General features: G+C 30.9%; 4 protein-coding genes across 4 annotated transcripts; all 4 read right to left on the bottom strand.

Moving 5' to 3' along the window:
* Nucleotides 1–1,279: 1,279 nt before the first annotated feature.
* Nucleotides 1,280–3,316, bottom strand: LOC150025333 (putative disease resistance protein At4g27220). Its single transcript, XM_090293589.1, has one exon. It carries the CDS (start codon nt 3,314–3,316, stop codon nt 1,373–1,375), a length of 1,944 nt encoding a protein of 647 aa, XP_090149715.1. The 3' UTR covers nt 1,280–1,372.
* LOC137825926 (putative disease resistance protein At4g10780) lies at nt 1,324–7,538 on the bottom strand. Its single transcript, XM_068631739.2, has 5 exons — nt 7,392–7,538; nt 6,796–7,037; nt 6,157–6,243; nt 5,842–5,901; nt 1,324–4,086 (listed from the first exon to the last, which is right to left on the bottom strand). The coding sequence occupies exons 2-5, from the start codon at nt 7,001–7,003 to the stop codon at nt 3,317–3,319; spliced, it is 1,125 nt and encodes a 374-aa protein (XP_068487840.2). The 5' UTR covers nt 7,004–7,037; nt 7,392–7,538; the 3' UTR covers nt 1,324–3,316.
* Nucleotides 7,539–8,986: 1,448 nt separating this feature from the next.
* On the bottom strand, nt 8,987–13,382 carry LOC137825927 (putative disease resistance protein At4g27220). Its single transcript, XM_068631740.2, has 3 exons — nt 13,287–13,382; nt 12,511–12,594; nt 8,987–11,757 (listed from the first exon to the last, which is right to left on the bottom strand). The coding sequence occupies exons 2-3, from the start codon at nt 12,578–12,580 to the stop codon at nt 9,044–9,046; spliced, it is 2,784 nt and encodes a 927-aa protein (XP_068487841.2). The 5' UTR covers nt 12,581–12,594; nt 13,287–13,382; the 3' UTR covers nt 8,987–9,043.
* Nucleotides 13,383–16,722: 3,340 nt separating this feature from the next.
* On the bottom strand, nt 16,723–19,199 carry LOC137823465 (protein NRT1/ PTR FAMILY 7.1). Its single transcript, XM_090293563.1, has 5 exons — nt 19,155–19,199; nt 18,856–18,946; nt 18,523–18,740; nt 17,853–18,412; nt 16,723–17,732 (listed from the first exon to the last, which is right to left on the bottom strand). The coding sequence occupies exons 1-5, from the start codon at nt 19,197–19,199 to the stop codon at nt 16,883–16,885; spliced, it is 1,764 nt and encodes a 587-aa protein (XP_090149689.1). The 3' UTR covers nt 16,723–16,882.
* Nucleotides 19,200–24,040: the final 4,841 nt, after the last annotated feature.

Raw genomic sequence — 24,040 nt, forward strand, 5'->3', positions numbered from 1 at the left:
ACAAACATAGCAAGCTCTTCATTTTTTTTGCAATTATTAGTGTCAATCTTCATCAGGGCCATTCCATGATAGGGTAGCAGAGAAGCATCCCCATGGATCATTGTTGATATAATATTTGATGCAGATGTTGATATAACAGCAGCAGTGTGGGGCCATTCTGATACTATTAAATATTGAATATTCACGAAACAATCACAATAGTATTAGTAATCTACTGACGGTTAACTGAACCATTAATGTTATTCACAATCATTACGAAATTGAGAAACTTGCAAAAAAAAGTAAATAAATTAAAAATATAAAAATAACCACTCAAATTTATATAATATCTAACCTAATACTTTTTTTTTAATAATAACAAAATGGCCATCTATAACTTATTTAGAATTCAAATTTTAAATAAAGATAAATCTCAAAACTCAACCACACTACTTCCTCAATTTTAAAATAATAGTATTTGAACCTTATCACCCATGGTAAAAAAATGCTCAATTAATACAAAATTAGATAAAAATATTTCAAAATTTCAATTATTTTTGTTTCTCTCTTCAATTTAAGTAGTATTGTATTGATTTTTTATAATTATAAGAAGGGTATATAGAAAGGAATATCTTAAAAAAAATACTTAAGAACTATTGTTATGGAAAAAAAATATTTTTTTTTATTAATCTCTATCTAATTTATAGTTCTCAACTTCATACTAGTAACCTCCACACTGCAATTGTCTAAGGCTAAAGCTTTTCCCAAAACTTCTGGTTCAAATTTTCATGTAATTAACAAAGCATTTAATGCTTCTCAAATAATTCCATAAAAATAAGATGTAAGCTCTCAAAAGTGATTTCCTACAAAATGCTCAGACTTAGTTTAATGTAAATATATTGTGAAACTAATCTAAATCTCGTATATAAAATCAAATATAAGCTCTTGGGTTTAGAAATTAATTTTCAGTTGTATGCATCTGTCATCAGTTTGAAGAGCAGAGGCTTGATTAACGTGAGAATTTATCAATGTTTTGATAATTGTTTTTCTTTTAATTAATTAATTGAGCTATAGTATTATTTATGCTATTATGACGAAGACGCTGAGTTTTGTGAAATGGCAATTGTTTCAAAATGCTGCATAACAACTTGAATAGTCAAAGTGTAGGAATATTTTTGTTTTGGTTTTAAATAATTAATATATTTTGTAAAGGCAACATTCTTTAATCTGGAATTTCTATACCCAGATGTATATTCTTCCACAAACCTGTTATGACTGCTGCCAATAAAAACCATTATACTTTTTCGAAAAGTAAATTATGATTTTATTTTGTCTTTACAAGAATAATGAATAAAAGGACTAAGCGTATCATAATCTGAATCAACACAATGAATCATAAAGCAACGTATTCTATTCTGGGTTGACATGAATTGGGACAATCAGTGATGTACAAGTCAAGCCCAGATTTACAGACTAAAATCTCCTTACACACCATCTTTAATTGTGGTAAATTTCTTACTTCCAAAGTGGTTAACTTGGGGAGAGTAATTTTGATACCATCATCATGACCCTCTGCAAATATCTGTTCCATTGAATTGCAGTTCCATACAGATAGAAACTCCAGGTTTTGAAGTAGTGGCACTAAGCTTGGTGTCAGCAACGTCTTTATTCCAGGGCAGTCCCTGATATCAAAGCGTTTGAGATAAGAGAAGATTCCTCTCGGAGGAGACGGAGGTGGCATTAAATTTGCAATATCTTCCTTGCAGATCGCAGTTAAACTTTCCAAATCCCAAAGATGCAAAGATTGAAAGTTTTCGATATTAGCGCATAAGGAACAAGACAAACAAAATAAGCTCTTTAGGTTTCTGCATTTACTAACGAAAATTTTCTTCAAATGCTTAGGATGATTTGATGACAGAGGAGCACAAAAGCATTCCCATTGATGATTGTCTTCTACATATAATATTGCAAGGTCTCTCGGGAGGACATATGACAATTCTTTGCAATCTCCAATCTGTATAGTTTTACAATCAAATTTGCCAAGAGTTCTAATGGGAAAAAGAGGATTCCAATGCCCTTTGTCATTACAATCCTGATATTCGATAAGATAAGTGTGAGGTCCATAACCACTGTCCATGGTTTCTCGCACATAACGGTTGAGGTTATCCCGACCCACAAACGTTCCTGAAAAATATTCAAGCATAGTCATCCCCTCTACATCTTCTGCACTTATACCTGAACAACCATAGAGACTCAGGTATTGAATATTGGTCAAACTAGGGAGAAAACTTCCTGCTACCAACTTCAACTTGGGATTCATGGACAGATCTAGCCATTCCAACTTCATTAGATTTTCCAAACCTTCCGGTGGTGCTTGGATGGAACAACCTGAAATCTGCAATCTTAACAATGACTGTAGCTCCCCCAGGGGAGGTATATATTCCAATTTTGAACATTTATTGAGCGTTAAAGAAGTGAGAGACCTCAAGTTAGACAGCGAAGGAGGCAAACATGTTAACTCTTCATTTTGTGATAAATCAAGTATTGTTAGAGCATTCATGTGTGTGAAAAAACACCATGGAATATGTTTAATGGAATTGTCAAATAAAAGCAAGGTGGACAAGCGTGGACAATTAGGAGAAGTGCCCTCTGGAATTTCTTTTATTATGTTGTTAGCCAGAGAAACTGCTTCCAAATCAATTGTCCATTCCCGTATGTGAGGTATCTTTTCCATATATTTACTACATTTTACCATCATCTTACTGCCACTCTCCTTCAAGATATTCCAAGCCATTTCCCTCACCGAACCATGCATTACTGTCAGATAATTAGCCGACAATAAAGAATGGTTTATGAGTTTATCCAGCATGACATTCCCCTCATCAAATATTTCCTTCAAACTCCTCTTTCCATTCAACAATCCCCTCTCAACAAGCTTCATAATCAAATCATCTCTTTCCAAATCATTAGGTAGCAATGCACTATACAAGAAACATTTTTGCACGTCCTTTTCAGTTAAATTATCATAGCTTCGTCTTAGTACACTTAAAACTTCTTCCTGCATCTCCACTCCCATTTCCAATGTGTCAAGTTTATTCAGTACGTATCTCCACCAATGAATGTCAGTTTTTCCTTTCATGAATCGAGCAATCACACTGATTCCAAGTGGTAAACCATCACATTTCCTTACAATGTCTCTTGCAATATTTTCCACTTCAGGGGGAAGTGTTGAAGGTGTCCCACGGTGTCCATGTTTTAGCAAAAACAACTCCCAAGCTTCATCAAAATATATACTTAAAGGGCTCACACTTATCATATTAATTGATTGGCAATCCATCTATTCAAACACATGTTTCAAACGACTTGTGATGATCAATTTAACACCCTTTACTTCAAGAGGAATTCCCACCTTTTCTAGATCAATATATTTCCAAACATCATCCAAAATAAGTACTATTTTTTTTCTTTTTTCTAACTCTGATACTAAAATCATTGCTCTTTTTCTCTCATCATCTCCGTAAAGCTTTACCTTTATTATTTCTGCAATTTGCTGTTGCAATTTGAAAATGGTGAAATCATGGGAAACAGTGACCCATAAGACATCATTGAAAGTTTTCTTTCTTTTTATCTCACTCTGCATGTAAGTTGCTAGGAATGTTTTTCCCACTCCCCCAATTCCATATATGCCAACAGTCAAAACTCTATTATCTTCCAGAAGCTCCCGAATCTTCCTAACATTTTCCCCAAATTCTCTGCCAATAAATTCATTTGACAACACCAAAGGCTTCTCTTCCTCGTACTCTTCCACTTCTTCAGTCAAGCATTCTATTTCCTTATGTATTATTTCAGCCAAATATATTTCTTCTTCTTGCGCATAGAAAAACCCAAACTCCTCAAGTGAGTTTTTCATATCAACAGCTCTTTGTTTCATGTCCTGCAGTCCGTCCAACCATTGATCAACCTCTCTCTTGCGCTTCTTGCCATGTGACTCCAACAACTGTAATTGTGTGTGAATGTCCTCTTCTTTACTAGTCAGATTGGATATAATTACATCTAACATACTTTGCAAAGTAGTTGTCGTCAAAGTACCATTACCATCCTCATTATCTGTTTCATTGTTTTGGGGAAACTTAAATCATTTAAATAACGATATATTTAAACAAAGAAAAAAAAGTACAAATATATCCTAAAGTACAAAATCTAAAATCTAATTAAACAGTATTTTATTTGTTGGCTTTTCCTTTTATTCAAATTTCGAATCGAAGTTTGAAATATATATTACTTTATCAAAATAATACATATATATTTTTGAGCAAAACTATTTAATTAAAATTATTAAATTTTATGCTTTTCTTCAATATATTTTTTAGTTTTTATCTTTTTACTTATTAATTTTAGTCATTTTTTTATTTTTATTCATCAATATTACTTCATGAGAGACTTGAAATGAGCAAAAACACTACAAGCACTACAATAAAATCATGAAATAGAAACCAATTTTTAGAGACTAAAATAATTAGTTACAATAGGAACTAAAATAGAGACCATTTTAGAAACTAAAAAAAAAAATGGTTTCTAAATTAGTTTATATTATTTTCTATTATTGTTAAATAGTTTCTAAATTGGTATCTAATTAGCAACTAAGGTGTTTTAGATACCAATTATTTAGTTTCTAAATTTGGTCTCTAAAACCTCGGTTGCTAATTAGATACCAATTTATAAACTATTTAACAATAATAGAAACTAATTTAAAAACCATATTTCTTTTTAGTTTTTAAAATGGTCTCTAATTTAGTTACTATTGTAACTAATTATTTTGGTTTTTAGAAATTGGTTTCTATTTCATGATTTTCTTGTAGTGAAGAAAATCATGAAATAGAAATCTACCAATTATTTCTAAATAATTGGTAGTTAAAACCTTAGTTGTTAATTAGATACCAATTTAAAAACTATTTAACAATAATAGAAAATAATAGAAACTAATTTAGAAACCAAATTTATTTTTAGTTTCTAAAATGATCTCTAATTTAGTTAGTATTGCAACTAATTATTTTAATTTCTACAAATTGATTTCTATTTCATGATTTTCTTGTATAAAACACTAGCCTCTAAGAAATACTACTATTGATATAAAATAAGCAAAAGTTTAGAAATGATAAAAAAATCTCACATGATAATTAGCCCTGATAATTAATCAAAAACTTAGTTAGCCCTGATAATTTAAAAAAAGAGTAAATAATCTCTCATGATTGTGCTTTACAATTTCAACACACACGTAAATCATGAAATAGAAACCAATTTCTAGAAACCAAAATAATTAGTTGTAATAGTAACTAAATTAGAGACCATTTTATAAACTAAAAAGAAATTTGGTTTCTAAATTAGTTTATATTATTGTTAAATAGTTTCTAAATTGATATCTAATTAGCAACCAAGGTTTTAGAGACTAAATTTAGAAACTAAATAATTGGTATCTAAAACCTTAGTTGCTAATTAGATACCAATTTAGAAACTATTTAACAATAATATAAAATAATAGAAACTAATTTAGAAACCAATTTTTTTTTTAGTTTCTAAAATTGTCTCTATTTTAGTTACTATTACAACTAATTATTTTTGTGTCTAAAAATTAGTTTCTATTTCATGATTTTCTTGTAGTGATATGTGTTCACATCAAAAAATTTAAAAAATATAATAATGTTGAAATACTAAAATCTTTATTGAGTGAAATAATAAAATTGACCATTAATAATTAAAATAAGAAAAATTATATATGCTGCGTGATTTAAATAAAATGATAAAAATACTTGTGTGAAAAAAAAAGAAAAAAAAAGACAATGAAATGGTAAGTAGAATGCATACCTTCTAATGATGCATTAGGGTTAAGTGTATTATCAATCCTTCCTAGATCACCTTCAACCACTTCAATGCAAAAAGAGATGTAGATAAAATTAAAATCTATTCATTTTTTAAAATTTCAACTAAAATCAAGACAAAATTTACAATAAGGCTAGTAATTAAGGTAAGTTTATCAAAACATGTCTCCCTCTTAACACAAACAACATTAAAATTGATAATTGAAAAATAGAAATCAAACTATCTTGTATCACATAGAAAATACAAGCCCAAGAATAAAGAAAAAGAAATAAAACAATAAATACATTTAAAGTTGCATACCTCCTAATAATGTTGATCCTGTAACTGTTTCATGGTTAATTGAACCACCACCAATATCAGTCATTTCTCCAATCCTCCTTTCAGCCACTTCAATAAGACATGAGATGATTAAAAAAATAATATATATAGACTCGAATGATTATTTTTGTTTTTTTTTATAAGTTTTTTTCTCCTAAAATATTTCATATTTGATATGGTTATCTTTTATAAAAGTAAAAATTATATTAAACACTTCTATATAAAAGAAAATGTATTTTTAATCTGAAATAATAAATTATTTAACGGCGAAAAGGATAACAAAATGCTATAAAATAGTTAATATAGGATAAAGAAAAAATAGTGTTATATAAAACTGTAGCATAAAAGTATAATATAAGTAGTATAATTTGTTTGAAATAATTAGTATTTTCAAAAAGTATGACTGTATAATGTGACACTAAATTTTTTTATTACGTTGTAATGTTTAGAGGATTTCTTTTTTACATTTTGCTGCTCTTTCAGATTTTTGATGTTACTGTATGATTTAGATTTCTTAATCTTAAAATTTATTTCTTGTATTAATTAAATAAAAAAATTAATAAATATAAGATACAGAAGAAAAAAGAGTGGGTGTGAGTGAGAAATAAAAAATAGTTGTACCTTGTGATGCAGCAGTGATGACATGATTTGATGATGTGATATGGTTAGGAGGAGAGGAGCATGTACGGATGCCTTTCCCTCCATTAATATGTGCTTTAATTCTTGAAACTCCTCCTCTGAATTTTAGTCCACAGTGTTTACACTTCAACCTACCATCTTCTTCAACAGAAACTTCATCCCAGTACTTTTCATCTTTAGGCCTACCCATTATTATTATATTTCTTCCACCCACAAAATCAAATCTAATTCAAAGTGCCAAAGAAAAATCAACAACATATTTCAATTCACATTTCAAGCATTCTTTCAACGTTCAAAATCCTAATTGGTCCTGCACATGAATAGTTTCTATTGCGGTAGGGTTGAAGGGATATCTATTTCTATGGAGTTAAATTAGTTTAAATTTCACTCCAAGTATTTAAGTAACCATTCACACCATCCATTAACTAATTTACAAGTAAGTGAGTATCCAAGTATTATGAAATGCAAAATTAGATAAATAAGGAAAAATAGTTTTGCTTGGATCGATCATGGATAAATAATGGAAGACAAAGCAATAATTTTCATTGCAAAATCAGAGAAAGAAATAAGGGAATTACCGAATGAAGTCCTTGTTCTAGGTGATCGATTACTGAAGGCAATTACAACTTACTCTCTTTTAATATATGAAATTATGTTTGAAAATGTAAGAGTGATTTGAGAAAGAAAGAGCAAAAATGAGAGAACATGCATCTCAAATTGGTATTGAATTGAGTCTATAGGTGGTTCAAGGGTGGACTGAGTCCAGGGAGAGAAATTTCGTGGAAATTTCCACTTGCAGAAAAGTGAAATTTGACACGGAAAATAAGAATATCGGAAAGAAGAAAAAATTAAGTACATATATAAGAAAGTCCCCATCTCAATTTTTCAAAATAATAGAAGACCTGGTCTTTGCATACGAATTTAATTAAGCCTCTAATTTTTGAAGTTTTTTTTCTCTTTAATTGAATTTGCATTGATTGGGGTTTAGACAATGACGACTTCAGTTAGAATTTCTTTTTTCACCCAAAATTATAATTAATAATTTCTTAAAATTTAATTTCAAAAATATAGTAAATAATGTGTTCTTACTTTTTAAACAAATTAATTTTGTTTTAAATTGTATCAATCTTAAATCTTACTTCGCGAACATAATTTTTTTTTAAATAACAAAAAACTTATTTTCTTTAAAAATATTTAAAAAATAATAAATATTACTAATTTATCGTATAATCTATTTATAAACCATGATTTTTAATTAGTATTTATAGTCAAAGTAATTAGTATTTTAATTAAAATGACAATTTAAAACCTAATTAAAAGTTAATTTTAAAATTATATACCATAAAAGACAATTTAATACGAGTAAATATTCAGTTGATATGAAGAAAGAATTTTAAATAATTTCTTATATACCTAGTTCTTAAAAATCACTAAGAAAGACTCCAATTAAGGAGAATATGTAAACGGTTCCGGTCCACTTGCTTGATTCACTGTATTCAACTTACTTATGTATGTACCATTCATTTCTGATTTTTGTAAAGTAGAAAGTGGATTATGAATTAACTCATATTTTTCAGTACCTATCAAGATAATTGCAGTTTTCCACCCTTCTTATCATTTGTGGGTGACTGTTTTTCAGTTTTATTATGTAGTTTCTTGCCTCTAAATCTTGATATAATTGCAGTTCATAAAGGCATACTATAGTTCACTGGTATTTTAAGTTTTTTTTTTAATTCTTTTGTTAAAACTTTTTGGTTGTTTCTTTGTAATATTTCACTGAGTTCTGGTTTTCATCAATAAAAAATTTGATATTCTAAAAAAAAGGCATAGTGGAGATTGTGCATTTACATATTAAACCTATAATCACTTATAACCTATTAATTTGTGTCTTGAAACTTTCCAATCTAACTTCCTTTTTCAAGGCATTTTAGGGATGCTGCTGCATTTGCACATCTCAATTTCTTCTGTAGGAAAAGATGTTAAAAAGAATGCAGAAAACCAAGGTTATTCAAGTGCAGCATCGTCTTCGCTCAAAAATGCAGAAAACCACTATGTATTGAAAAACAAAAAACGCGTATGAAAGAAGGAAGAAACTGATGCATAAAACCACAAAACAGAAGAAGAGAAAGGATAAATAGAAAGAAGATGAAATGTAAAATCATATTACATTTCAAAAAAGTATATTGAATATAAAGACTAAGCGTATCATAATCTGAATCAACACAATGAATCATAAAGCAACGTATTCTATTCTGGGTTGACATGAATTGGGACAATCAGTGATGACCAATTTAAACCCAGATTTACAGACTAAAATCCCCTTGCACACCATCTTCAATCGTGGTAAATTATTTACATACAAAGTAGTCAACGTAGGGAGTGTAGTTTTGATACCATCATCATAACTCTCTGCAAATATCTGTTCCATTGAATTGCAGTTCCATACAGATAGAAACTCCAGGTTTTGAAGTTGTGGCACTAAGCTTGGTGTCAGCAACGTCTTTATTTCATGACAATAGCTGATATCAAAGCGTTTGAGATCAGAAAAGATGCCTATCAGGGACGGAAGTGGCATTAAATTGGCAATATCTTCCTGGCAGATCGCAATTAAACTTTCCAAATCATAAAGACTCAAATATTGAAGGCTTTCGATATTAGCGCATAAGGAACAAGACAAACAAAATAAGCTCTTTAGGTTTCTGCATCCATAAAGGGAAATATCCGTCAAATGCTTAGGACGATTTGAGGACAGAGGAGCACAAAAGCATTCCCATTGATGATTGTTTTCTACAGATAATATTGCAAGGTCTCTCGGGAGGGCATACCACAATTCTTCGCAGTCTCCAATGTTTCTAGTTCGAGAATCAAATTCGATTTGAGTTTCTTCGCGGCTAGAAGGCTCCCAATGCCCTTCGTCATTCCAATAATGGATAAGATAAGTTTGAGGTCCATAGCCCCTGTCCAGGGTTTCTCGCACATAACGGTTGAGGTTGAGGCTATCCCGGACCACAAACGTTCCTGAAAAATATTCAAGCATAGTCATCCCCTCTACATCTTCTACACCTATACCTGGACAACCCCCAAGATTCAGGTATTGAATATTGGTCAAATTAGGATGAAAACTTCCTGGTACCAACTTCAACTTGGAATTCATGGACAGATCTAGCCATTCCAAGTTCATTAGATTTTCCAAACCTTCCGGTGCTGCTTCGATGGAACAACATGAGATCTGCAATCTTAACAATGACTGTAGCTCCCCCAGTGGAGGTATATATTCCAAATTTAAACATTCATTGAGCGTTAAAGAAGTGAGAGACCTCAAGTCACACAGCGAATGAGGCAAACATGTTAAAAAAATATTTTGTGATAAATCAAGTGTTGTTAGAGCATTCATGTGTGTGAAAAAACACCCTGGAATATGTTCAATCAAATTGTCAAATAAAAGCAAGGTGGACAAGCGTGGGCAATTAGGAGAAGTGCCCTCTGGAATTTCTTTTATTCTGTTTTTAGCCAGGGAAACTGCTTCCAAATCAATTGTCCATTCCCGTATGTGAGGTATCTTCTCCATATCTTTACTACATTTTACCATCATCTTACTGCCACTCTCCTTCAAGATATTCCAAGCCATTTTCCTCACCAAACCATGCATTACTAATTCTGATTCCCTATCCAAAAATAAAGAATGGTTTATGAGTTTATCCACCATGACATTCCCCTCATCAAATATTTCATTCCAACTCCTCTTTGCATTCAACAATCCCCTCTCAACAAGCTTCATAATCAAATCATCTCTTTCCAAATCATTAGGTAGCAATGCACTATACAAGAAACATTTTTGCACGTCCTTTTCAGTTAAATTATCATAGCTTCGTCTTAGTACACTTAAAACTTCTTCCTGCATCTCCACTCCCATTTCCAATGTGTCAAGTTTATTCAGTACGTATCTCCACCAATGAATGTCAGTTTTTCCTTTCATGAATCGAGCAATCACACTGATTCCAAGTGGTAAACCATCACATTTCCTTACAATGTCTCTTGCAATATTTTCCACTTCAGGGGGAAGTGTTGAAGGTGTCCCACGGTGTCCATGTTTTAGCAAAAACAACTCCCAAGCTTCATCAAAATATCTACTTAAAGGGCTCACACTTATCATATTAATTGATTGGCAATCCATCTGTTCAAACACATGTTTCAAACGACTTGTGATGATCAATTTAATACCCTTTACTTCAAGAGGAATTCCCACCTTTTCTAGATCAATATATTTCCAAACATCATCCAAAATAAGTACTATTTTTTTTCTTTTTTCTAACTCTGATACTAAAATCATTGCTCTTTTTCTCTCATCATCTCCGTAAAGCTTTACCTTTATTATTTCTGCAATTTGCTGTTGCAATTTGAAAATGGTGAAATCATGGGAAACAGTGACCCATAAGACATCATTGAAAGTTTTCTTTCTTTTTATCTCACTCTGCATGTAAGTTGCTAGGAATGTTTTTCCCACTCCCCCAATTCCATATATGCCAACAGTCAAAACTCTATTATCTTCCAGAAGCTCCCGAATCTTCCTAACATTTTCCCCAAATTCTCTGCCAATAAATTCATTTGACAACACCAAAGGCTTCTCTTCCTCGTACTCTTCCACTTCTTCAGTCAAGCATTCTATTTCCTTATGTTTTTGTGATATTTCAGCCAAATATATTTCTTCTTCTTGCACATAAAAAGACCCAAACTGATTCAGTGAGTTTTTTATATCAATAGCTCTTTGTTTCATGTCCTGCAGTCCGTCCAACCATTCATCAACCTCTCTCTTTCGCTTCTTGCCATGTGAAGCCAACAACTGTAATCGTGTGTGAATGTCTTCTTCTTTACTTGTCAGATCGGATATAATCACATCTAACTTCCTTTGCAAAGTAGTCAAAGTACCATTAACAGCTTCATGATCTGTTTCATTGTTTTGGTGAAACTTCATTTAGAGTAATGACATATTTAAAGAAAAAAAAATACAAATACATTTTTAAATACAAAATCTAATTAAACAGTATTTTTTTTGTTGACTTTTCCTTTTATTTAATTGTTGGATCGAAGTTTGAAATATATATTACTTTATCAAAATAATATATATATTTTTTCAGCAAAAATATTTAATTAAAATTATTAAATTTTATGCTTTTCCTCGATATTTTTTTTTAATTTTATTATCAATATTACTTGAGAGACTTGAAATAAACAAAAACTAGCCCCTAAGAAATACTAGTATTTGATATAAAATAAACAAAAGTTTAGAAATGATTAAAAAAAATATAGGAACTAAAATAAAAAATTTAATCAAAAAATTAATTTGCCCTGATAATTTAAAAATAAAAAACCTCAAATAGTTGTGCTGTATAACTTCAACACACATAAAAAAAATGTGTGGTTAATTTAAATATATATATATATATGTTCACATTAAAAAATTTAAAAAATATAATTAGTTTAAAATACATATGTTGAAACACCAAATTCTTCATTGAGTGAAATAATAAAATTGACCACTAATTAAGAATTAAAATAAGAAAAGGTAACATATCTCTAGAGACAAATAACATTAAAATTGATGATTGAAAAATAGAAATCAAACTACCTTGTAATAATACAAGCCCAAGAATGAAGGAAAGAACATAAAGACAATAAATTTGTAACAAAGTTACATACCTCCTAATAATGATGTTGATCCTGTAACCATTTCATGGTTAATTGAACAACCACCAACAGTATCAGTCATTTCCTCAGCCTTCTCTGACAGATTATAAAACATGATTAAAAGAAAAAAAATACATATTATATAATAAAATTGTAGTATAAAAGTACAATATAAATAGTATAATTTGTTTGAAATAATTAGTATTCTCAAAAACTATGACTGTATAATGTGACACTAAAAATACGTTGTTTAGAGGATTTTAGTTTATTCCTTCGGTTAAGTAAAAAAATTTATTCATGTGCTTTAACTCTTGAAACTCGTCTCTGAATTTCAGTCCACAGTGCTCGCACTTCAAGCGATCATCTTCTTCTTCAAAAACTTGATTCCATTACTCTTCATCTTTAGGTCTACCCATTGTTATTATATTTTCCTCTACCCAAAAAATCAAAGCTAATTCTTGCTCACCACCTCAATGACTGAGAGTTTAATCAAAATGTCAATGAAAATTCAACAACATGGTATTTCAATTCACATTTCAAATTCAAAACACTCAAAACTCAGTTGTAAAATCCTAATTGGTCAAGCCAAATGATACTTAGGGACATGATGATCCTGCACATAAATCGTTTATACTGCGGTAGGTTGTACGGTAGGGTTGTAGGTAACCATTCACAGCATTATGAAATACAAAATTAGATAAATAAGGAAAAATAGTTTTGCTGGGATGATGGATAAATAATGGAAGACAAATTTTCATTGGAAAAACAGAGGAAAAAAAAAGAATTACCGAGCCCTTCTTCCAGGTGGTGGTTGATTACTGAATGCAGCAACTTATTCTCTTCTAATATATGAAATTATGTTAGAAAATGTAGGAGTGATTTGAGAAAGAAAGAGCAAAAATGTGAGAAATGCATTTGAAGTTGGGTATTATATAGGTCGTTTAGGGTTTAGAGGGTTCGACTCGCTTATCGTGTTTCATAATTTAATTTTTTTTTAAATAACAAAAATATTTTTAACTTTAATCATATTTAAAAATTAATAAATATTATTAATTTATTGTACAATCTATTTTTAATTCAATTTATCTAGAATATTTCATATATATTTTTAATATATTAAACTTGATTTAAGATGAGTTTCTTTTTTTATAAAAAAAGTTAGTTTTAATTCTTAAGCTTTATTTATGATTTTTTTAAATAATACAAAATTATTATTTTAAAAAAATAAGAACATATTCTTTACTATAATTTTTTAAAGAATATATATTCCAATTACAAATAAATAAATATATATATATATATACTATTATCTTAAACCATGATTTTTATAGTCAAAGTAATTAGTAGTGTAATTGAAATGATAATTTAAAACTTAATTAAAAGTTAATATTAAAATTATATATCATAAAAGAAAATTTAATACAAGTAAATATTCAGTTGATATGAAGCAAGAATTTTAAATAATTTTTATATACATATTTAAAAAAAATATTAATGATCATTTTTGGTAGAAGAGAATTCAAGTGACTAAAATAGGAAGGACTTTTCATATATCTAATTTTTTGCTGCGTTTGCCCATCTATGTATTTTTAATGTCAAAGCACCATTTTTGTAATTTTTACTTGTGTAAAGTGTCCACTCATTTTGATGCTCAATACAAAAAGGTTGCATAAACTGTGATTTTATGCGGTGAAGTATTACAACTTATACATGGTAACATGAATAAATACATTGAATAACATAATTTACATGAATAATTTTGTAATTTCAAAGTCCTCTTTATCAACTGCTTCACTCAACAAAGGCCGAGCCTACAAACAAGTTTTTCTTAATTATTAAACTCAGCAGTTGATTTATATTTGCATTCCCTTGCCTTGTTCCTTTTTTATAATCCATACAAAATGCATGTGATTTACAAACGTTCCTAAAAAAACATTCAATTATCCGAAGCTTGGCACATTACACAAGTTAAGGGCATTACCACTCCTCTTCTAAATAAGCTTGTTCTTGTAGGCATTCTATTCAAGATTACTCTCCAAGTTGTTGTCAGTACATTTGGAAAAGTTTTGGTCTGCCATAGGTTCTTGAAAATACTATTATGGGAACTACTAGCATACTTAGCTAGGCACTCATAAGCAGATTTTACGGAGAACTCCCATGATGCATCACCTACCCATGTCTGGATATCCTTAACCTCCTTATTAAATCGAACCTTAGAAATATACTCTAACATTTTCTCTTCTTGTGATGCTTTCCATTGAAACTTAACCCTCCTCCACCTAAGCCTCCATCTCCACTCAGAATCCTCCCACCCTCCTACCTCTTGCACATTCTTCCCTTGATCCAACGAAAGAGAAAAGAGCCCAGGATACTTGGAGATGAGTGTGACACCACCACACCAAGCATCCTCCCAAAATCTAGCCTTATCCCCACCTCCCACTTTCCACTCTATCGCTCCTCGAAACCAACCCTTTTCTTCATCCTCTCCGTAGATTTTACATAAATCTCTCCACCATCGTGACTGGTACTTCAAGTTAATCTTACTACAACTATACTCCACACCATATTTAGATATGAGGATATTTCTCCACTTCCCCTTTTCATCGCTCAAGAGTCTCCACTTCCACTTTGTCAAGTTCGAAGCCACCCATCAAAGACAAACACTCTATCCAGTATACTTTTTGATGAGTCGTTCGCTTTGAACCAAGTAAACTTCCTATCCACAATCGACAACTCAACCAAAAAGTTCTTATCAATAAAATTATTGAAGTCTCTGATCTCTTTGGTATGACTTCCTCTTTCACTAGTACCTTTCCTTTCATTAACACTTCTAACTACATTGAATTCGCCGCAAAAACACTAAGCCGTGTTTTGATTTGTACTTCTAATATTTGACAAATCCTCCCACAAAACGACCTTCTCATTCATATTACATAGTGCATAAACATTAAACATCAAACATCGCGCATTTCATTTTAGTTTTGAGATGTTGCCCGTACATAACAATAAAACTCCTTCCCTCCACATGACTATCACAACAAAAAGTTTCTTTATATATATAATCAACGTACTTTCAACTCCTTTTGTACATTCATATTACATTGTTATTGTTGGATAATTAGCCGACAATAAAGAATGGTTTATGAGTTTATCCAACATGACATTCCCCTCATCAAATACTTCCTTCAAACTCTTCTTTCCATTCAACAATCTTTGTCAATAAGATTCATGATCAAATCAATTTTCAAATAATTAGGTAGCAATGCACTATACAAGAAACATTTTTGCACGTTCTTTTCAGTTAAATTATCATAGCTACGTCCTAGTACACTTAAAACTTCTTCCTGCATCTCTACGTATCTCTACCCTCATTTCCAATGTGTCAAGTTTATTCAGTGCATGTCTCCACCAATAGATGTCAGTTTTTCCTTTCATGATTCGAGCAATCACACTGATTCCAAGCGGTAAACCATCACATTTCACTACAACATATCTTGCAATATTTTCCACTTCAGGGGAGTGTTGAAGGTGTCCCATGGTGTCCGTGTTTTAGCAAAAACAAGTCTCAAACTTCACCAAAATCATCAAAATATTCACGGAAAGGGCTCACACTTATCATATTAATTGGCTGGCAATACATTTGTTCAAAACACATGTTTCAAACAACTTGTCATGATCAATTTGATACCTTTACTCCAAGAAGAATTCCCACCTTTTTTAGATCAATATATTTCCAAACATCATCCAAAATAAGTACTATTTTTTCTCTTGTTACTAACTCTGATGCCAAAATCATTGCTCATTTCTCTTTTTCTCTCGTACAAACTATCATTAATTTTAATTAGTTATAGTCGCTCAATCATCAGTTTTAACCATAGTCATTGTATCATTAGTTATAAGTTATAATCAAACCAGTTATAGTCGTTCTATCATTAGTTATAAGTTATAACCAAATCAGTTATAGTCGTTCTATCATCGGTTATAACTAGTTATAATTGCTCTATCATCCTTTAAAGAATAGTATAAGAATGATGGAATTGAAAAGTGACTTTTGAATTTATAGTTTGATCCTGTCACATGTGGATTGACTTCTAAGTTGGGGACGATTACATAGAAACAAAGTTGTATTGATTTATATTCTATAGAACACTTTCAGTGGTTCATAGAATAGCTCAAATCCAAATGCCAAATTTTAACTGTCCAAACCAAAGCTGTAACGATTATGAAGAAAGCAATCATCCCACATACATTTTGTGAATTCTCTCCCAAATTGAGATGGTCATGCTTTGTGTCACTCTAGGGATCATCCTTGAAAAGCCTTATTACAATTACCTAGATAAAGAAATGCCTAGCAAAAAAATGAAAATGAAAAACAACTGAATCATCAAACCTTACTAACAATTTCCTTGTCTTGGTTTTCCGTGTCACCTTCTTCAATGTTCATACTCTTGTACCAGCGAGCACAGAAGAAGTAGAGCACAAAGTCAAGAGCAGTTAGTATTGCAATGAGGAAGAAAAACCTATCCAGGTGCCCCACATTCAAGTTATTGGGAATCCATCCTGGATTATCACCTCTTTCAGTGATTCCCGCGACCATGTACACCAGTGTGCTACTCACATAGTTTCCAAGGGAAATTGATGCCATGCAAAGTGAGCTCCCAAAGCTTTTTATGCCATCTGGTGCTTGCCCGTTAAAAAACTCCAACTGACCCACATACACTAAAACTTCTGAAGCACCAACCAGAACATACTGCGGAATTTGCCAAAATATAGTCAAAGAACTAGCCTTTTTCCCAGGTATAACGTGCTTGAGCCTTTCAATCTCTGTGACACCAGCTGCAATCATAGATAGCATTCCAATAATTAGGCCAACTCCCATTCTTTGAAGCTCAGTTAGTCCCCTAGGATTGCCAGTGAAACGTCGTGCCACAGGAACAATGATATAGCGATAAATTCCAGTGTTTAAAAGGACACTGCAGATATCAAACACTGACATGCTGGCTGCTGGCAAGTGAAAATTTCCAATCCTGTTGTCCATCACATCCCCTTGCTCCACAAAAAGAGAAGCCATTTGCGTAAACACCACCGAATAAATTATAGTACATAGCCAAACTGGTAACATTCTCAATACACACTTGGCTTCTTCAACTTGAGTTACGGTACAAAGCCGCCACTGATTATTCTTGAGATCATCTCCATCTTTCTCCGTTATCGTTGCTGCCTTGTCCATGAATCTGCTCAACATCAACCAACATGAGCTAAGGATGTTAGTTTGTTAGTTTCAATTCCACACAACCAAAAGTACTGTAAAGAACACAATCAAAATAGTTAGTTGTTTTACTCAATGACATCACCTCAAATCATTGCTGTGCATAATCTTTCTACTGCCTTTTATGGCAGATTCTGGACCATCAACCTCATAAAGTTGGTCTTCCGTGCTGTATTGAACCTTACACTTTCTAAAAGCAGCCACAAAAACCTGAGCTACCCTTATCACCGGATTCCCGTATGCCTTTACATATCTATATTTCTTATATCCTGCCAAGTACGAAACTAAAGCAATAATAGCTGAGGCCAAGGATACCAAGAAACCCATTGTCCACATCCCTGAATCCTCATAGTATACTAATATAGTATTGGAGAACAAAGATCCAACGTTGAGGGCAAAGTAAAAGTAAGAGAAGAAAGCTTCTCTCGAGTCCTTATGTTTTTCGTTCTTCTCATCGAATTGATCTGCGCCAAAGGTTGCTAAGGTGGGTTGGTGCCCTCCGTATCCAAATGCCACTAGATAAATGGACAAGTAGAACACACCAACACCCACCGATGATGGTTCCCTGCATTTTGTCTCTTCATTGCCACAACCAGCTGGGTTGATCAAAAATCGCCAAGAAGTCAGGGACAACAGCCCCAAGCCCTGTTCATTCATGTTCAACGAGCATATTTAAAATTTTGTAGTATTATTAATTTGTTGGTAATGGCAAAACAAGTGTTATATAGGAAGATGAATTCAAAAGAATGCAGTACCACAACAAAAATGATCTGAAAGATTGAGCAGGTTAAGTATCGACCCCAGTAAGAATCACTGAGAAAGGCTCCAACTAAGGAGAATATGTAAACGGTTCCGGTCCACTTGCTCACATTGTTGGCAGCCTCAGCACTATCTTGGTGAAGGACTCGTGTCAGAAACAAAACCAAGTTCACTCCAACTCCAAAGAAAGCTAGTGTGGCCAATGCTTGATTCACTGCATTTGTATTCAGTGCAATGTTAAAGTATTCAACTTACTTATGTTTTGCCATTCATTTCTGATTTTTCTAAAGTAGAAAGTGGATTACAATTAACTCATCATTTTTCAGTACCTAGCAAGATAATTGTAGTTTTCCACCCTCCTTTACACTTCTTATCATTTGTGGGTGACTGTCCTATGTAGCCATCATTTTCTCCACTCACCTGTTTTTATTTAGAAAGAAAGAAAACATTATAAATAACAAATTTAGCTCATAACCCTTTTGCCATTCATCAAAAGAAATCTACCTATCTATCTATGATATTATTGGTATGTGTATTCAGTTGTGACATGAAATATTTATGCAGAGAACCCTTCCCTTTGTTTTTTATGAAAAAAGAAACTAAACTTGATCGACTAAGAATAACTGACCTTGATTGGCTTGGCAGTGTGTGAATTGGCGATTCCCGGTTCCATCTGCGTCATGAAAAACTCTGTTTAATTCTTCAATAAAGCTAAGATTTCTCTCAAACACCTTATCTTTCAATAAGTTCTTCAGTTTTAAGACTTTCAAGTATGAAAATCCACTATCCTTGGTGTAGTTTGTTTCTAGTAGTTTTTAGAATCCTAAAACAAGATTTATTAGTTCGCTTAGCTAATTTGTTTATCTCCATAATCTTCGTGTTTGTAGATAAGAAACCAAGTAAATTATTTAGGATAAGAGAATCATTTCTCTTCAATTATGAATAAGCATAACAAAACAGGTGCTATATATGCTACTCTTCTTTAGAGTCACAAAGAAGGAAAATACATATACAACACCACGATCTGCATATGGAAACAAACAAGTGTTAGTGTTGTTGGCTGCCTTATACATCAAACAAACCGAAACATACAAAAAAGAAACTTCAATAAGAGCGTTTTACTTTAGAAAAAAAATTGAGTGCTAGAAATACTAACAATAACATAAAGTTGTATTGTGGTGTGATGAATAGTAATAAATAAGTAGAAAGTGTAACCTTTTACGGAACTTGGTGACAGAAAGAATGAACTGTTTAGGAATAGTGTCAAATTCTGGTGAAGGGGAAGAGCAATAAGTAACAACTACAAAGGAAAATGTTCCCGGAGAGTATGCCAGATTCAAATTCTTTGTCATTTATGGTTCACAATCAAGGATGTCAGCACTTCCTTCTCTCAATCTAAACACTCATACACACAATGTTTATCAACACTGCAACTCTAGTGACCAAGAGATAGAGGGAATTAACACTGCACTATGGTCAGTAATGCTGTATTTAAACTGTATAGTCCTAGCATGTGTGGTGAACGCCAAAGATGTTAGATATACTGAATTACTATAAGCCAGGACAAATGATATGGTGGATTTGTTATTGTAACTGAATTACTAATTCAGGGACCAATTTTCTCTCCTCCTACCTCATTTTCATACAATTTCTGTTAAGATTTTTTTATTGGACTTGTTGATTGCTTAAATTGTTAAATGAATATCTAAAATTGGATTTATAATTTCTAATATCACTTATAACAATATTGTGCTAAAAGTAAGCAAACTGGTTATGCTAGAAGTGATTCAAAAGGGTGAATAATTTAAACCACTTGAATAAAATAGTGCTTTAAATAAAATTTATTTATCAGCATATTCTAGATGTTATAAATTTCCAGAAAAAGTTGTTAAGGACATCAAATATCTACCACCCTTGAAATATTAATTAATTAAAATCTTACTATTTTTTTTTTGTTGTTGTTTTTAATAATTCTGTTACAAGTTTGATTAAATTTCAATTTTGAATATGAAAAGTGTTTGATGGGATAAAAGTGAAGATGAACTTGAGGAAAAGATCCAATGAAGATGAACTGGAGGAAAAGATCCAATCACTTTGCAATATTTAGTTTTGAATTTAAAAATATTTTTATGTCTGTATTCCTTTTGAAATATAAAATTAAAACAGTTACAAATATCTCCTCTCATATATTTGAATTTTTGGGATTTTTATTATTGATTATCTCTCTTTACTCTTCCTCATTTTATCTTTCTTCTTTCTCAAATCTCGAAACTTCACTCACATGACTATCATGTTATATCTCACATACATACTCTTTCATTCCACACATTTCTTTATCCGTCCCAAAATACACTTCTAAGCACAGCAGACTCCTTATCACTCACTTCACTTTCTTATTTTTCTCTTCACGTTAGTATTGTAAGTGAGTTTTTTTTTTCTTGGTTATTTAATTGTTAATGCTCCTCACTTTTATTTCTTTTACTCTCATTTTCGTAAACATGTGCAAGAGTGCCGCTAGTTACAATAATTTTGTGAGAAAGTAACTTGCATTTAAAAATTATTAATTTAAATTTTTATATTACTTTCATTTGAAACATTTTTATAATGTTTTATTTATTATGATTTCTAATTAGTTAATGATTTAAAATTAAATTTCATAAAAAAAATCTACTTTCTAAACTAATAACTTTTAAAAATTAATATATATTTATTGATAATACAAATATTTTTACACTGCCATGTAATAAAAAATTGTCATGTATGGTAAATTTAAATTTATCTTATAAAAATTGTCATAAAAATAATTTCTATATTTTTTATAATTGAAAATGACATTATATAGACGACATTCTTCATGTGTATAAAAATGAAATTGGTATTATTTAACCAAAAAGTAGCATTAATTATATACATATATTAGTCATATAACACTTTAAATAGTCATACTTCTAACAGAAAATTAAATAATTACAATTTCAAAGTTTTAAATCACACACATATATATATATATAACATTTTTCATATTATTTTAATATTATGAATAAATATTGTAAATAAATATAATTACACCAACTGACACAAACCTCTTCCAATTTTAACCATGTAGAATAATTACAAGTGATCAAAATTAAAACTGAAAAAAATAAATATTATCCATGCATGATTAAACCTGCAAGTCACGTAATTAAAGACACTGATATATATAGATTTATAAAAAATACTGATTCCAAGTGGTAAACCATCACATTCGCCTACAACATATCTTGCAATACTTTCCACTTCAAGGGGAATGTTGACAGAGAGTGGCTATAATTAGCAAAAACAACTCCCAAACTTCACTAAAATCATCAAAATATTCACAGAGAAAGGGCTCACACTTATCATATTAATTGGCTGGTAATACATATGTTCAAACACATGTTTCAAACTACTTGTCATGATCAATTTAATACCCTTTACACCAAGAGGAATTCCCACCTTTTTTTAATCAATATATATTTTCAAACATCATCTAAAATAAGTACTATTTTTTCTCTTTTTTCTAACTCTGATCCCAAAATCAGTGCTCATTGCTCTTTTTCTCTCATACAAACCATCATCAATTTTAACTTGTTATAATTGTTCTATATCATCAATTTTAATCAGTTATAGTCACTCTATCATTAAGTTTAATCAAGTCGTTCTATCATTAGTTATAAGTTATAATCATATAGTCACTTTATCATCAGTTATAACTAGTTATAGCCGCTCTATCATCAGTTATAACAAGTTATAGTCGTTGTCATTAGCTAGAACAATTATATTTGTTCTGTCATCAGTTATAACAAGTTATAACCACTCTGTCATCAATCAGTTATAGCAGTTATATCCACTTTGTCATCAATTATAACTAGTTATAGTTACTCTGTCATCGGTTATAACCAGTTATAGTCACTCTTTCATCAATTATCACTAGTTATAAACACTCTATCACTAGTTATGGTCGCTATATCACTAGTTATAACTATGGTCGCTCCATCACTAGTTATAACTCGTTATAGTTTATCTATCACTAGTTATAACCAGTTATAGCTGTTTTATCATCCGTTATAACGTATAAAATAATTTTTAATTTATGAATTTATACATTTTTACAATTTTATTAAAGAACATTGATATATGCTAAAAGGAGAAAGTTGGAAGGCCCAGAAACAACATATATAAGAGAGAGAAAAAATGTCAAACTCAGCAGCGAGAATGCGTCAGATTAATTGAGCTATTTTTTTATGTTTTTATCATTAAGTTCATAAGTGCGATGCAGGAAGTCACTTAACCCTAGCAAAATAAGTTAAATATGGAAATTGCCTTATTTTCATACACTTACTGTTAAGATTCTTTTCATGGGCTTTTTATGTGAGAAGTGTACATAACCTCATTTTGAAAAAAAAATATGAATACATTAAGGAAGGTCTAAAATTGGATTTATAATTTCTAATATCACTGTCTTGAGAAGCTGGCCGAGTACAAACTTAGAACAACATTGTTCTAAAGGTAAACAATATAGTTATGATAGAAGTGGCTTAAAAGAGTGAAGAAACTTAGGATGAATAATTTAAATTTACCACTAGGAATGAAATCGTGCTTTAAATAAAATTTATTTATCAGCATATTCCGGATGTTATAAATTTCCAGAAAAATTGGTAAGGGTATCAAATATCTACTGAAATATTAATTACTCGATTTTCATTCATAAGTGGCTTGGCGGGTGAAAAAGTGTTTAATATAATGCATATTATGCTCTTGTATCTAAAAATTTCTTCTCCATTTGAAAAGCCCCTAATTGTTGTCCTTTTGTTACACTTTGATCTACTGGTATGCTCAAAAGAAATGTTGAAAAAATTACCCCAGTTTTACAAGGATAATCCTTTCATGTATATTTTCTTGTATCATCATTGGAAATTATCTCATCTGGTTTAACATGAAAGAGGTTAATGAGGTAATCTAATAGACCTAACAAATTACTCCTCCAAATTCACAGGGAAACTTTGGAAGGTAGAGTCAAGAGTTATAACCATTCACTGAAAAAATCAACGGTTTAAATTTAGTTACTTAAAATTTTACATGTATTTTGTCACAATGACTAAATTTTAACAGCTGAATTTCCAATCAAAGGTTTAAAACTCTATGAACTTTTCACCCTCTTAAAGCGCACCCTCAACTGGTCAAAACTCTACTGATTTCATTAGTACTTTTCCGTTTTACTACGTAGTTTCTTGCCTTACTTTAGTTCACATGGTTTTTTTTCCTTTATAATTCGTTTGTTAAAGCTTTTTAGATCCTTTATAATTTTTTATGAGTTTTGATCAATAAAATTTTTTACTTTTTGAAAAAAAGAAAGGCATACTAGAGATTGTGCATTTACATATAAAATGATTACCCATAATCAGTAACATATAATTTGTGTCTTGAAACTTTTCAATCTATTCTCGTTTTTCAAGGCATTTTAGGGATGCTGCTGCATTTGCACATCACTAT

This window comes from Phaseolus vulgaris, chromosome 8 (genome assembly GCF_051622355.1).
Source record: "Phaseolus vulgaris cultivar YP4 chromosome 8, ASM5162235v1, whole genome shotgun sequence".
NCBI lineage: Eukaryota > Viridiplantae > Streptophyta > Magnoliopsida > Fabales > Fabaceae > Phaseolus > Phaseolus vulgaris.

Bases quoted from the DNA above. Each gene is read 5' to 3' on its own strand.
- LOC137825926 (XM_068631739.2), bottom strand. From the start codon at position 7,003: ATGGGTAGGCCTAAAGATGAAAAGTACTGGGATGAAGTTTCTGTTGAA. The intron at 6,244-6,795 runs GTACAACTATTT...GTCTTATTGAAG, and splicing joins CATCACTGCTGCATCACAAG to TGGCTGAAAGGAGGATTGGA. The intron at 5,902-6,156 runs GTATGCAACTTT...TTTGCATTGAAG, and splicing joins AGGATCAACATTATTAGGAG to TGGTTGAAGGTGATCTAGGA.
- LOC150025333 (XM_090293589.1), bottom strand. From the start codon at position 3,316: ATGGATTGCCAATCAATTAATATGATAAGTGTGAGCCCTTTAAGTATA.
- LOC137823465 (XM_090293563.1), bottom strand. From the start codon at position 19,199: ATGGAACCGGGAATCGCCAATTCACACACTGCCAAGCCAATCAAG. The intron at 18,741-18,855 runs GTACTGAAAAAT...ATACAAATGCAG, and splicing joins AACTACAATTATCTTGCTAG to TGAATCAAGCATTGGCCACA. The intron at 18,413-18,522 runs GTACTGCATTCT...ATGAATGAACAG, and splicing joins TTCAGATCATTTTTGTTGTG to GGCTTGGGGCTGTTGTCCCT.
- LOC137825927 (XM_068631740.2), bottom strand. From the start codon at position 12,580: ATGACTGATACTGTTGGTGGTTGTTCAATTAACCATGAAATGGTTACA. The intron at 11,758-12,510 runs GTATGTAACTTT...ACAATGAAACAG, and splicing joins ATCAACATCATTATTAGGAG to ATCATGAAGCTGTTAATGGT.